This window comes from Salvelinus namaycush, chromosome 1, assembly GCF_016432855.1.
Source record: "Salvelinus namaycush isolate Seneca chromosome 1, SaNama_1.0, whole genome shotgun sequence".
Lineage (NCBI taxonomy): Eukaryota > Metazoa > Chordata > Actinopteri > Salmoniformes > Salmonidae > Salvelinus > Salvelinus namaycush.
This window is the reverse complement of record NC_052307.1, coordinates 77,091,157-77,104,621: the sequence shown is the minus strand read 5'-3', so window position 1 is coordinate 77,104,621 and position 13,465 is coordinate 77,091,157. Positions and strand designations below refer to the sequence as shown.

At 40.6% G+C, this 13,465-nt stretch overlaps 1 protein-coding gene across 2 annotated transcripts in view; it reads left to right on the top strand.

Annotated features, from left to right (window-relative positions):
* The first annotated feature begins 56 nt into the window (after window positions 1-56).
* The window catches only part of LOC120049232 (cGMP-inhibited 3',5'-cyclic phosphodiesterase B-like), an 89,639-nt gene continuing 76,230 nt past the window's right edge, over window positions 57-13,465 (top strand). For both annotated transcript variants that reach the window (XM_038995478.1, XM_038995472.1), the window contains exon 1: window positions 57-1,116. In XM_038995478.1, the coding sequence (XP_038851406.1) occupies window positions 226-1,116 (891 nt within the window). In that variant the 5' untranslated portion in view covers window positions 57-225. The remainder of the gene's footprint in view (window positions 1,117-13,465) is intronic.

Sequence of the window (13,465 nt, the reverse complement as noted above, 5' to 3'; positions counted from 1 at the left end):
TCGATCTGTAGTTTTTGTAGCGGATTGTCACATCTAGGCGGCGACACAGAGCCCCTTTTCTCTAAAAACAACAACATTTCACCTTCTCTTTCTTTTAGTCAAAATGCTTGAGCACGTTTGAGTGACCATGGTGTGCGTTTGCCGTCAGGTAGTTGAGAGTTAATACGGCGAGAATATTGGGCGAAGGAAACTTTTGAAGGAATCCAAGGAGCTACAGTTGAAAACATGGCTGTTCGCGAAGAAGGAGAGGTTTTGCACAGTAAAATCAGGCACCACGATGGGGTTGCCAATGCAAACAGCACAGAGCGCTTCAGGAACGGCTATGTGAAGAGCTGCGTCACCCCTTTAAAACAAGACCATCAAAGGGGATTTTTGTTTAACGTCTGTAGGTTTTGCAATGAGGACATTCTGAATTCAAAAATATTTCGATTTTTTGGCCTATACCTGGGTGCATTCATAATTTTTGCAGTTTCGTTGCTTATTTCCAGGAGCTTGCAAAGTGACTTCAGCTTTTGGGATTTGCGGACTTTTCTGTCGGGCTTCTCTCAGTCCATCAGCCCTCTCTTTAGCATAGGCTGTGCATTTTTCTTTTTGACATTTTATTTAAGGAGGAAAAAGAGGGAAAGTAATAAATGTTGGCTTGTGTCACTGCCAGCATCATGTTACTTAGGGGATTTTTTAGTTTTGCGGTTTTTGCAGTGGGGAGAGGACCAACACCAGATGCAAATGATTGGCAGGTTGTTATTCGTGTTGGGGTGTGTGGGTCTCCTAACACTGATCCCCACTTTGAAACTCAAACACAGTGTTCTGATCCTGGTGTTTGCCAGTGTTGTGTGGTTGGTGTCTTTCACCAGTCTGAGCTGCTTGCCTGCACTCCTGAGACCCGTGTTTGCGTGTTTGGCGGGTGTCTCAGGCTCGCTCTTGTCCCTCTGTTTTGACCATTATTACCCGTCGAGGGAAACGCCGAATAGGATCTCCAGCAGCGAGGAGAAAGTCCCTGTGATCAGACCCAGGAGAAGGTCCAGTTGTGTTTCTTTGGGGGAAACGTCGACCAGCTATTATGGCAGCTGTAAAATGCCTCGCAGACCTTCGTTACCGTGCATATCCAGAGAACAGGTAGGTCATGGGCTGGCATAAAGTTCATCATTGCCTACATTCATTTGTGCAAAAAGTATCACTGACTGCTCAGAGTGAGCACACGTGCGCAAGAGTACACAATCTTGAACCTGTGGTCTCCAGCAAGGAGGCAATTCAACTCCATATCCAGAATGCATAGGCCTACAGTAGTCCAGACAGACAATCACCCCTACACTGCTGAACTATTCACCATCCAGGTCATTCACCTCTACTCACACCAAATAATCGTCTCTTGAAATAAACTAGTCTGATAGTCCTGCAATAATTAAACCCATATGACTATAACATGCAGCACACACGCACCAGAAAGTTAATTTACCTAAGTGACATTTATTCAGACATCCTATCCCATTCTTGTTTGTTGAGAGAGTTGTGTTGATGACAGGAAAAACCTGTCAAACAAGTTAAAGTGTGATCACTTATGGTAGAGTAAGCAATGCAATGATCATTATTTAGTAATTCACTCACAGGCATAATTTTCATATAGGCTTAGAAAATAAGTGGTTAGTGCTACATATTCACTAATCTCTAAAGTTCTCTATAAGGTTATTATTTCACTGTAGTTAGGATACCCTGGTGTGAGGCCACTGCAATGGAAAGTGTGAGTAACATCAAGTGTATTTATTTGGCTTCAACACTCACTGTATTCCAGGCAATCTATTGTGACCATGAAAGATATTCATTCCCCAATAGTTCAAGATCGAAGATATTAATCTAAGACCCCCAATAGTCAAACATCCTGTTCACACTTACAGTTGATTGTAACAAACAACATCACTGTGGCCCAGCTGAGCAAGGGCCACAGTGTATTTATACAAAAAAATTACCCTTGATTTTATGAAGAAGACAACTTGATGAAATGGCCTATTATTACTTTCTTACACAGGCCCAATCATAACATTCTTTGCAGGGATGTGAAATATTGCTAACTTGCTTACATTTTCAACATCTGAGCTCAAGAACCAATCGTGTATCAGAAAGAAGCTGTTTTTGGAAGGACCGGGCCATCCACTCTGACAGTAAATAGACATCAGGCGTTAGCATCAAATGATGTTCCATATTTTAAAACCCTAAAGGAATGTAATTCCTTTAAAGATTTATAATAACAGGCTATTTGTGTGTAGAAACTTTATGGATTGCAGTCTGGCTTTATTTTATTATCAGTGCTGGTAGCTGATTCTAGTTTATTTGTGAAATATTTAAGCGAAATGTCACACATTAATAATAAGATTTTTCAATTCCAACGAGGGCAATATGTTCAGCTGACATTTTAGTATGTGCTCTGCCCTCTGACCATATTAGATTAGCCTATCATATTGTTCATTGTCAATTAGATTTATCCAAATTTAGTTTTGCCTCTCTGATTCTGTCTATGAACCTGTGACGTTTTATAAAAGTGACCTGCCAAATATTGTTTCAGCAATAGCCTTTGTTGTAAACTGGACTACCTTAAAGATGAAGATTATTATGAGAAGATAAGACGCATACGCTGCATAAAGGATGTTTTATTACGGTGTTGTAATAGCACACTTCACTCATACAACACAACACTGAATTTGTTGTTTGTTCATTTGACTCATTGTCCTGCAGTGGATGTTGTCAGGAATAGATTGCAGACTCAAGTCTGGATACTACCATACAGGTCTGGTCTAGCGTTAATGTTGTCAGGCAGTGAGGGGCATGGGTGTAGACCAGTATTGATCAGTGAAATAAAGATGTCACTGCCTGTTGTCCAACTGTATTGACTTAACAAGAGAGGATAGGAGTGCCAGCATCACCCAAGACACGCTACTGTCCTAACTGAAGGACCATATTTGAGTATCACAGGCAAGGACTTTAAGAGGGTGATGATGTGCACGTCAGGTTCAGTGTCCACAGTCAAGTCCTGTATGTGACACTTTGTCATGATGTAGTGTAGACTAATAATAATTAAGCCTAGCTCAAATATGGTCTTAGCAGGCACATTTAGTTGGGAACTGAAAGGACGAACTCAAACGTAATACTCACCATAGATCATACTTGTCATCCACACATGCATAGATTACTGGACTTGTTTGGTCACACATTAAATGGCGCCTCATATATCATGACATTACATGATTTGCTGGTCATTGATTCATCAGAAAATATATAGTAAAATAATTTATATTTTTGGGGGTCAGCACATGATGCTTATGACAAATGCTGTGTGGAATGTGGAAAAGACTAACTCATTTGATTGTGTCTTGCAACATTGGCAATGGGGAAAAATACACCATTTATATAATAAGGTTTTCCACAAATTAATATTTCCAAATGAACAACACCACCATATACGATCAGTGGTCAACCACATTTGGGTTTGCATACAAAGTTTAGACACGATCCTTGCTTTTGTCCTGAAGCTCTGTTGATATTGACATGATGGTATGCTGTGTGTCCTGTTCTGCATTACATCCATTTGTTGCCAGACAGTGATGCATTTAGGCCTTGTTTGTTAAATATTTCTAGTTTCCACACAACAAAAGTTCAGTGTTAGCTGCCAGACACGTATCAACACCAACACCTTTTGATATGAGACCATGTGCAGCTGAAATCAAAATAATTTAAAATCTTTGAAAGACAACTCTGTTTTAATAGGCCTGTCTCTTGCCGGAACTCTCACATGATAGCTATGTAGGCCTTGTTATGGAGCACTATCACATTCTGCTCAGGGCTCTACAGTGACGTTTTTCACAAGGAGCATATGTGCGCCTAAGTTGAAAAATGTAGGAGCATACAAAGAAATCTAGGAGCACAATGAAAAATATTTGAGGTAACAAGCCAGGTTCTTTGTAGTAATGGTGCACGCATGACGGTCATTAATCTGAGCTCAGTGTATTTTCCAAGGCACTTGGGGGGCTGTGGTATAGTGAAGTAATCATTGCAACAATTATCATCTGGGTGATTTTATTTTTTGGGGGGGGGGGGTGGCGCACAGGTGCTCCTAAATTAAAATTCAAGGTTGCACAGCAAAATATTTAGGCGCATATGCAAGTAAAATGGTCGCACTGTAGAGCCCTGCTGCTACATTTCACTATGCTGTTTTTTAAATGTGGAACACAAAGTTACACCATGCTATTTTTGTATGTAGGCCTACATACTGTGCTTGACACTCCTTTGTACACCTACTAATACAGTTAAAATAGCTATGATATAGATCTACTTCATTATGAATTATATAGGTCAACAAAGGCATGACTAAGGAGGACCATAAATGCAGAGAAGAGAAAGTTTTACATCTCATTTGCATGTCTATCACCTCACTTTGTGTCATGTATTCTGAAACCTCTGGTATTAGGTTAGACGTTCTGAGCGTAAGACTTAGTGTCCCAGTGATGAATGATCAGTGATGAATGATCAGTGATGGATGATCAGTGATGAATGATCAGTGATGAATGATCAGTGATGAATGATTAGTGATGAATGATCAGTGATGGATGATCAGTGATGAATGATCAGTGATGAATGATCAGTGATGAATGATCAGTGATGGGCCATAAGCAGTGATACAGTATTTCTTATTTTGGACTCTGATACCGTACATTTTTAAAGTTTGGTTTACATTGGCACATCAGTCATGTTTTTCTTAAAGATACTGAAGTTTGGATTTCAGCTTGATAGTTCATGCTAAAAAACAATGAATAGTACAGCCAAAACAGTCAGGCAAAAGAAGTCCAGATGTAGGCTAGTTTGGCTCTTAAGTGTTGGACACACAGTTGGACAAACGTCTTACATTTCAAATCAGATCAAATCACTACATAATCATCAGTGTGTTATCTTATTTATTGTGTTGTTTTCAAGATTACTTGACATTCTTTGAAATGTATTGCAGTTTGACTTTAAGGGTGACATCTGTCCGCAAAACAATCCTCGCAGAGTGCAAATAGGCCTAGACCATAATACATGCAGTCGCAGTAGCCTTCTTTTTACAATGTCTGTGGCAAGGTAGTGATCATTTATGAAGAGTTCAAGTAAACAGTGTAAAAATGCTTTGCACACGTCATTGCAAGCAGCATTAGGCCTATTCCAAACGATTTAAAATGTATACTTTTCTTGGGCATCTTTGCTTACATTGTATTTCGGACAGACGATGTAGCTCATTATCTTGTAATAGTACCCTACCTCACATAGATAGTACAATTTTCATACTTTCAGGGGATGTTACTGAGGAAAGGTACATTGAATGTGTATTATTTGCTGACTAGCAAATGGCTGTGAATGTGTTGTGTATGGAGAGCGACATTAAGCCAATGAGCGTCTTACTTGGTTGAGATAAAGACGCCACACTCTGTCCTGTGATCTATTTGACCTAGCTAGTACACCCCAACACCTCAGCCTCTCCTGCACTTCCTGATTCTCTTTGGAAACTTAGTCATCATACATTACGCATGCACTTTTGAAGTGTTTTAGCCATTTGGTAGCCATCAGACCCCATTGTGGTTCCTAAACTGATTGACTGGCCAGCTAAAGTGATAATCAGTGAAAAGTTTTGTGGGAATATCTCATTGATGCGCTGTCTCACGTCATGTCTGGCCTCATGGCTTCTCCACCTGATGAGCCCAGCTAACAGGCCCTCTCCCTGGCCCCTGCCTGTGAGTCACAGCCTTCCTTCCCACAGTCTAATGGCTCTGTGCTCGTCATCAGCGCAGCCTACTACGTCTTTAAACACAACTACTGTGGCATGGACCAGAAGGTGCGTCTAGTGCTGCTTGATATCTGTTTGACGTCTTGTGCATCGTCTGTTTGACATTGAATTATTAGTTTGCATTGCCCAAACTCAAAAGAAAGCAAAACCTAACCTGAAACTGAGAACAAGGGCCTACAGTAAAACAGGTGTAAAATCCTGGCCCAGTGGTGGAGCCTTCTCTACCTGAAATGCAATTTTGGTAACAGAAAACAGGAGATTGACAAACACATTTTCAGTGCATGGTCCTTTGAAAAAGAATACAATGAACAGTGTGCCTTGACTGCTCCTATAGTTTAATGTGCCAGTATTCCATATTATACTATATGAGCAGTCAATAGAACAATTAAACAATTGAGTTCACACAGTGAGTCAGGTTTTGAACTTGTAATTGAATTAAACGCTTGATTTCTGTAGCAAGATGGATAGCCTACATGATCAGGCAGTATTATACAGGCTAGTATTATTCTTGCAGTATTACACAGTTGTTATCATGTTATTTTTTCAGTGATAGAATAATGGTAAAATACTGCACACATGAGAACGGTAGAAAGACCATACAGTGCTTTTACTTGTATAGGTTACATTTCTCACAGAATAAAACAGTCCTACATTTGTAGCAATGTTTTCATGGAAACAGACATGTTGGCCCCACACTTCCTAAAGAGTTCACACAAATGAAAAACAGTCACTTCGTCTAGGCATAGCCCAAAGTTGTTGCATGTCTTTTGGGAAGATACATCCATGATTTGGTAGCAGACCGTTTCTCTTTTTTGGGTGGTGTTTGGACTATCATGACAAAATCAGATTTTGTTTATCTATTGTTTGACATGTGTGTCATTCCTGCAAAAGGGGCAGGTTGGACATCCTGTGTAGTGCACTGACATCCTGTGTCACATCACTACACTTTGTGGCATATTGGTAGGCTAGATATGAGGACAAAGATAAAAAAATTTAAGAGAAAGTGATCCAAGGTTAATGAGTGACTTAAAGCACTTGTGTCCTTACACACACACACACACACACACACACACACACACACACACACACACACACACACACACACACACACACACACACACACACACACACACACACACACACACACACACACACACACACACACACACACACACACACACACAGCAATGTGTTCCTTTGACTAGGGAAACTGATTTGCTGTCTTTTGGTAACTGAGCTGTATGTTCTGTTTCTCCTGGTGTGAGTCTATGGGCAGTTGTGGCTTTATCGGTTTATTTTGAGCTCATGAGGAAGTTTGTCTGTGGGTTTGGCATTGTGCAGCTGGAGGCAAGCAGGTCGGTGTGGTGGGCGGGCGTTAACGCTTGCTGAGGGCCTGTTATCGCAGGTGTTTGGCTTCTCAGCGCATGACTGCTTTTGCTCTCTGAAAAGGACATGGCTGCATGGGCTCCAACAACGCCCTCAGTCACCTCCCTACTGCTCATTCAGTCCTATTGCCTCTCCAAATTGATTCTTAGATGTTTAAAGCTCTTTATTTGTACTCTCTCTAGCTCTGATTTGAACCATTGATTGGGAATATTATAGCTTTGGAAACCAAAGATATATATATATTGTCAACATGTACTTTTCTATTCAGGTGAAAAATCTGGTCTTTCTCCATCTCAAACAGGAACTTTTCAGTTCAGCAGTTGTTGAATTGAGATAAATACTGTTAATAATACACATGTTGTCCTATGTAATTTCTGATCCACATTAACACAGCAAGGTGTAGAACAAGTTACAACAACCTGTCAATGAATGGGCAGCATTCCTATGCTGCTTTCCATAGTCTGACTTACATGGCTCTGAAAGTGTCAAAATAGCATTTTGTGTTTACTAGAAACTGATCGCAAAGTTTTCAAAACAATAAGCCGTGGCCCTGTGTTCATGTAACCTACCAGTCGGTATGTCCTTTAGTGCAGCTGTATGCTGACGACCTCAGTGTGGCGTGAACACATCTGTCTGTTGTTGGTGAGATCCTTCAATGTGTCAGGCGGTCTGGGAGGGAAAGCCCTACGCAACACGGATGCTGCTGCTGCCATTTTAGAGATCTCACTGTGAACATAATGTATTAATGAAGTGATGGCGAGACTACTGATTCATAATTCATGGAGCAGGATGGGAGGCGTTTTTGTTTCAGCGAAGGTGTTCGTATGATTAAAAATGAAGCCTCAGCGGAGCAAAGTGAAAACATTTGCCCCCAAGAATATGGATAGGCAAAGTCACCAAGTCACAGGATTTCCCACAAATGTCCTCAATGTTTTCCTTTTCCAAAATAATTTACATCAGAAATCCACGGGAACTATTATCCTCACCAATTAAAGTCCTGAAAACAACCCCCTAACCATCTAGCTATAGTAGGGATGTGCTAATATAGACATTCTGGGCTGACCTGATATTAAAAAGTCTTAATTGGTATTGAAGAATTTAGTGCTTATATTGGTATCTGAACCAATCATCCTCCTTTCCACTCTCCGCTAGCTGTCAGTTTTTAAAAGATAGAATTGTAGAAATACACTTTTAAAAATAATCCTGACCTTAATAATTGATAAATTGTCTCATTATTAAAATGTCAGTCGTTGGTATAAGTGTGTAACCCTCAGATGTATTGCAATGCTGTTGCACTCTTTTTCTTCATCCTCATCTGGTCCGTAGTAAAAGATGGAGGAATGAGGGGTGGAGTGTTAACGCTGGCCTCTGACTGAGGAAGCCCAGGCCCCTTGCCTGGATGTGACCCGCCTACAGTGTCTGTCTCATATAGAGGTCGACCGATTATGATTTTTCAATAGCGATTATTGGAGGACCAAAACAAGCCGATACCGATTAAGCGTCTGATTTTTATACATATATTTGTAATAATGACAATTACAACAATACTGAATGAACACTTTTATTTTAACTTAATATAATACATCAATAAAATCAATTTAGTCTCAAATAAATAATGAAACATGTTTAAAACCTGTTGAGGATAGAGGGCGCTATTTTCACTTTGGGGAAAAATCGTGCCCAATTTAAACGGCCTCGTACTCTATTCTTGCTCGTACAATATGCATATTATTATTACTATTGGATAGAAAACACTCAAGTTTCTAAAACCGTTTGAATTATATCTGTGAGTAAAACAGAACTCATTTTGCAGCAAACTTCCTGTCAGAAAGTGAAAAATCTGAATTCGAGGCTCTGTTCCAGGGCCTGCCTATAAATGTGCTTGATATGTATTAGTATACATGCACTTCATACGCCTTCCACTAGATGTCAATAGGCTGTGAGAGGTGAAATGGGGTTTCTAGGTATTTCTATGGTCAAAAGATAGAGCTTGGAATGACATGACCCCAGAATTCCTTTGTTCAGGAAGCGCATAAAGGTCACCAGTATTGGCTTCTGAAAAGCAATCGTTATAGACGTCTTATATCTCCGGCTTTGATTTTATTTGATAAATGTGAAAATATCATCGTAAAGTATGTTTTTTCAATATAGTTTTATTAGATTATTGAAATTTTTTCGGGAGTTTAGGCGTGTTGCGTTCTTTGCGTTTGGTGACGAAGGAGAGCTTAGCGCCACTTGGCTAGTTTTGCTTGCTCATTCGAGAGGGAAAAATGCCATTCTAAAACCAAACAACGATTGTTCTGGACAGAGGACCCCTTGTACAACATTCTGATGGAAGATCATCAAAAGTAGGACCCATTTATGATGTTATTTCATATATATCTGTCGAACATGTTTACTTTTAGTTTGCGCCCAGATTTTGGGCGCTCTCTCGCAATAACGTAAGCTGCATGTCGTAATGAAGTTATTTTTAGAATTCTAACACGGCGATTGCATTAAGAACTAGTGTATCTATCATTTCCTATACAACATGTATTTTTTAGTAAAGTTTATGAATAGTTATTTGGTCAGAATAGGTGAGTGTCAGAAAAATATCCGGACATTCTGGGAAAAAGATGCTAAGTTTTCAGAATGTATAACCACGGATATCAGCTCTAAATATGCACATTTTCGAACAAACCATATATGTATTGTGTAATATGATGTTATAGGACTGTCATCTGATGAATTTTGAGAAGGTTAGTGAAAAATATAATATATTTTGCTGGTTTATTCGCTATCGCTAACGTGCCTATCGCTATCGCTAATGTGCCTTGAATGAATGAATGCGGTTGTGTGGTAGGCTATTGTAGTAAGCTAATATAATGCTATATTGTGTTTTCGCTGTAAAACACTTAAAAAATCGGAAATATTGGCGGGATTCACAAGATGTTTGTCTTTCATCTGCTGTACACCATGCATTTTTCAGAAATGTTTTATGATGAGTATTTAGGTATTTCACGTTGGTCTCTATAATTATTCTGGCTGCTTCGGTGCTATTTCTGATGGTAGCTGTGATGGTAGCTGCAATGTAAAACTGATTTATACCTCAAATATGCACATTTTTCGAACAAAACATAGATTTATTGTGTAACATGTTATAAGACTGTCATCTGATGAAGTTGTTTCTTGGTTAGTTTGGTTGGTTCTTGGTTAGTTTGGTTGGTTTTGTGCATGCTACCTGTGCTGTGAAAAATATCTGTGCTTTTTTGTATTTGGTGGTGAGCTAACATAAATATACGTGGTGTTTTCGCTGTAAAACATTTTAAAAATCGGACATGTTGACTGGATTCACAAGATGTTTATCTTTCATTTTCTGTATTGGACTTGTTAATGTGTGAAAGTTAAATATTTCTCAAAAATATTTTTTGAATTTCGCGCTCTGCCTTTCAGTGGAATGTGGGAGGAGTTCCGCTAGCGGAACCCCGGGGCTAGACAGGTTAATTTGGTTTAAATAATGCAAAAACAAAGTATTGGAGAAGAAAGTAAAAGTGCAATATTTGCCATGTAAAAAAGCAAACGTTTAAGTTCCTTGCTCAGAACATGAGAACATATTTTTTATTTTTTTATTTCACCTTTATTTAACCAGGTAGGCAAGTTGAGAACAAGTTCTCATTTACAATTGCGACCTGGCCAAGATAAAGCAAATCAGTTCGACACATACAACACCACAGAGTTACACATGGAGTAAAACAAACATAAAAAATAAGTATATATACAATGTGAGCAAATGAGGTGAGATAAGGGAGGTAAAGGCAAAAAAAAGCCATGGTGGCGAAGTAAATACAATATAGCAAGTAAAACACTGGAATGGTAGATTTGCAGTGGAAGAATGTGCAAAGTAGAAATAGAAATAATGGGGTGCAAAGGAGCTAAATAAATAAATAAATAAATACAGTAGGGGAAGTGGTAGTTGTTTGGGCTAAATTATAGATGGGCTATGTACAGGTGCAGTAATCTGTGAGCTGCTCTGACAGCTGGTGCTTAAAGCTAGTGAGGGAGATAAGTGTTTCCAGTTTCAGAGATTTTTGTAGTTCGTTCCAGTCATTGGCAGCAGAGAACTCGAAGGAAAGGCGGCCAAAGAAGGAATTGGCTTTGGGGGTGACCAGAGAGATATACCTCCTGGAGCGCGTGCTACTGGTGGGTGTTGCTATGGTGACCAGTGAGCTGAGATAAGGCGGGGCTTTACCTAGCAGAGACTTGTAGATGACCTGGAGCCAGTGGGTTTGGCGACGAGTATAAAGCGAGGGCCAGCCAACGAGCGCGTACAGGTCGCAGTGGTGGGTAGTATATGGGGCTTTGGTGACAAAACGGATGGCACTGTGATAGACTGCATCCAATTTGTTGAGTAGAGTGTTGGAGGCTATTTTGTAAATGACATCACCGAAATCGAGGATCGGTAGGATAGTCAGTTTTACGAGGATATGTTTGGCAGCATGAGTGAAGGATGCTTTGTTGCGAAATAGGAAGCCGACTCTAGATTTAATTTTGGATTGGAGATGCTTAATGTGAGTCTGGAAGGAGAGTTTACAGTCTAACCAGACACCTAGGTATTTGTAGTTGTCCACATATTCTAAGTCAGAACCGCCCAGAGTAGTGATGCTGGACGGGCGGACAGGTGCGGGCAGCGATCGGTTGAAGAGCATGTATTTTGTTTTACTTGCATTTAAGAGCAGTTGGAGGCCACATAAGGAGAGTTGTATGGCATTGAAGCTCGTCTGGAGGTTAGTTAACACAGTGTCCAAAGAAGGGCCAGAAGTATACAGAATGGTGTCATCTGCGTAGAGGTGGATCAGAGAATCACCAGCAGCAAGAGCGACATCATTGATGTATACAGAGAAGAGAGTCGGCCCGAGAATTGAACCCTGTGGCACCCCCATAGAGACTGCCAGAGGTCCGGACAACAGGCCCTCCGATTTGACACACTGAACTCTATCAGAGAAGTAGTTGGTGAACCAGGGGAGGCAGTCATTTGAGAAACCAAGGCTGTTGAGTCTGCCTATAAGAATGTGGTGATTGACAGAGTCGAAAGCCTTGACCAGGTCGATGAAGACGGCTGCACAGTATTGTCTCTTATTGATGGCGGTTATGATATTGTTTAGGACCTTGAGCACGGCTGAGGTGCACCCATGACCAGCTCTGAAACCAGATTGCATAGCGGAGAAAGTACGGTGGGATTCGAAATGGTCGGTAATCTGTTTGTTAACTTGGCTTTCGAAGACCTTAGAAAGGCAGGGTAGGATAGATATAGGTCTGTAGCAGTTTGGGTCTAGAGTGTCTCCCCCTTTGAAGAGGGGGATGACCACGGCAGCATTCCAATCTTTGGGAATCTCCAGCTTTCTGGATTTGGATGAAGGAGAAATGGGGAGGCTTGGCCGAGTTGCTGTGGGGGGTGCAGGGCTGTTGACCGGGGTAGGGGTAGCCAGGTGGAAAGCATGGCCAGCCGTAGAAAAATGCTTATTGAAATTGGCAATTATAGTGGATTTATCGGTGGTGACATTGTTTCCTAGCCTCAGCTTGTGCTACAGGATGCAAATTTCTGTTTGAAAAAGATAGCCTTAGCTTTCCTAACTGCCTGTGTATATTGGTTTTTAACTTCCCTGAAAAGTTGCATATCACGGGGGCTATTCAATGCTAATGCAGTACGCAACAGGATGTTTTTGTGCAGTCAGGTCTGAAGTAAACCAAGGGCTATATCTGTTCCTGGTTCTACATTTTTTGAATGGGGCATGCTTATTTAAGATGGTGAGGAAGGCACTTTTAAAGAATAACCAGGCATCCTCTACTGACGGGATGAGGTCAATATCCTTCCAGGATACCCGGACCAGGTCGATTAGAAAGGCCTGCTTGTTGAAGTGTTTTAGGGAGCGTTTGACAGTGATGAGGGGTGGTCGTTTGGTCGCAGACCCATTACGGATGCAGGCAATGAGGCAGTGATCGCTGAGATCTTGGTTGAAGACAGCAGAGGTGTATTTGGAGGGCTATTTGGAGGGCAAGTCTTTATGCTACATGCTATCTTACACGACACCCCTCTCCCCATCAGGCCCTTTGAGTCTGCTTTCTCTCTGCCCCTGTCCCACAATGTCCGCCAGCCACATTTTAAGAATAGAAGTAACTGTATTTAAAGAAATGACAGGCACAATTAATAAAAATAATAACATCTCACCTAAATCATGCTCTATGGCAAGGTTCCTCATCTTTTTTAATGGTTGGACATAAAAGACTGTAGAAACACCA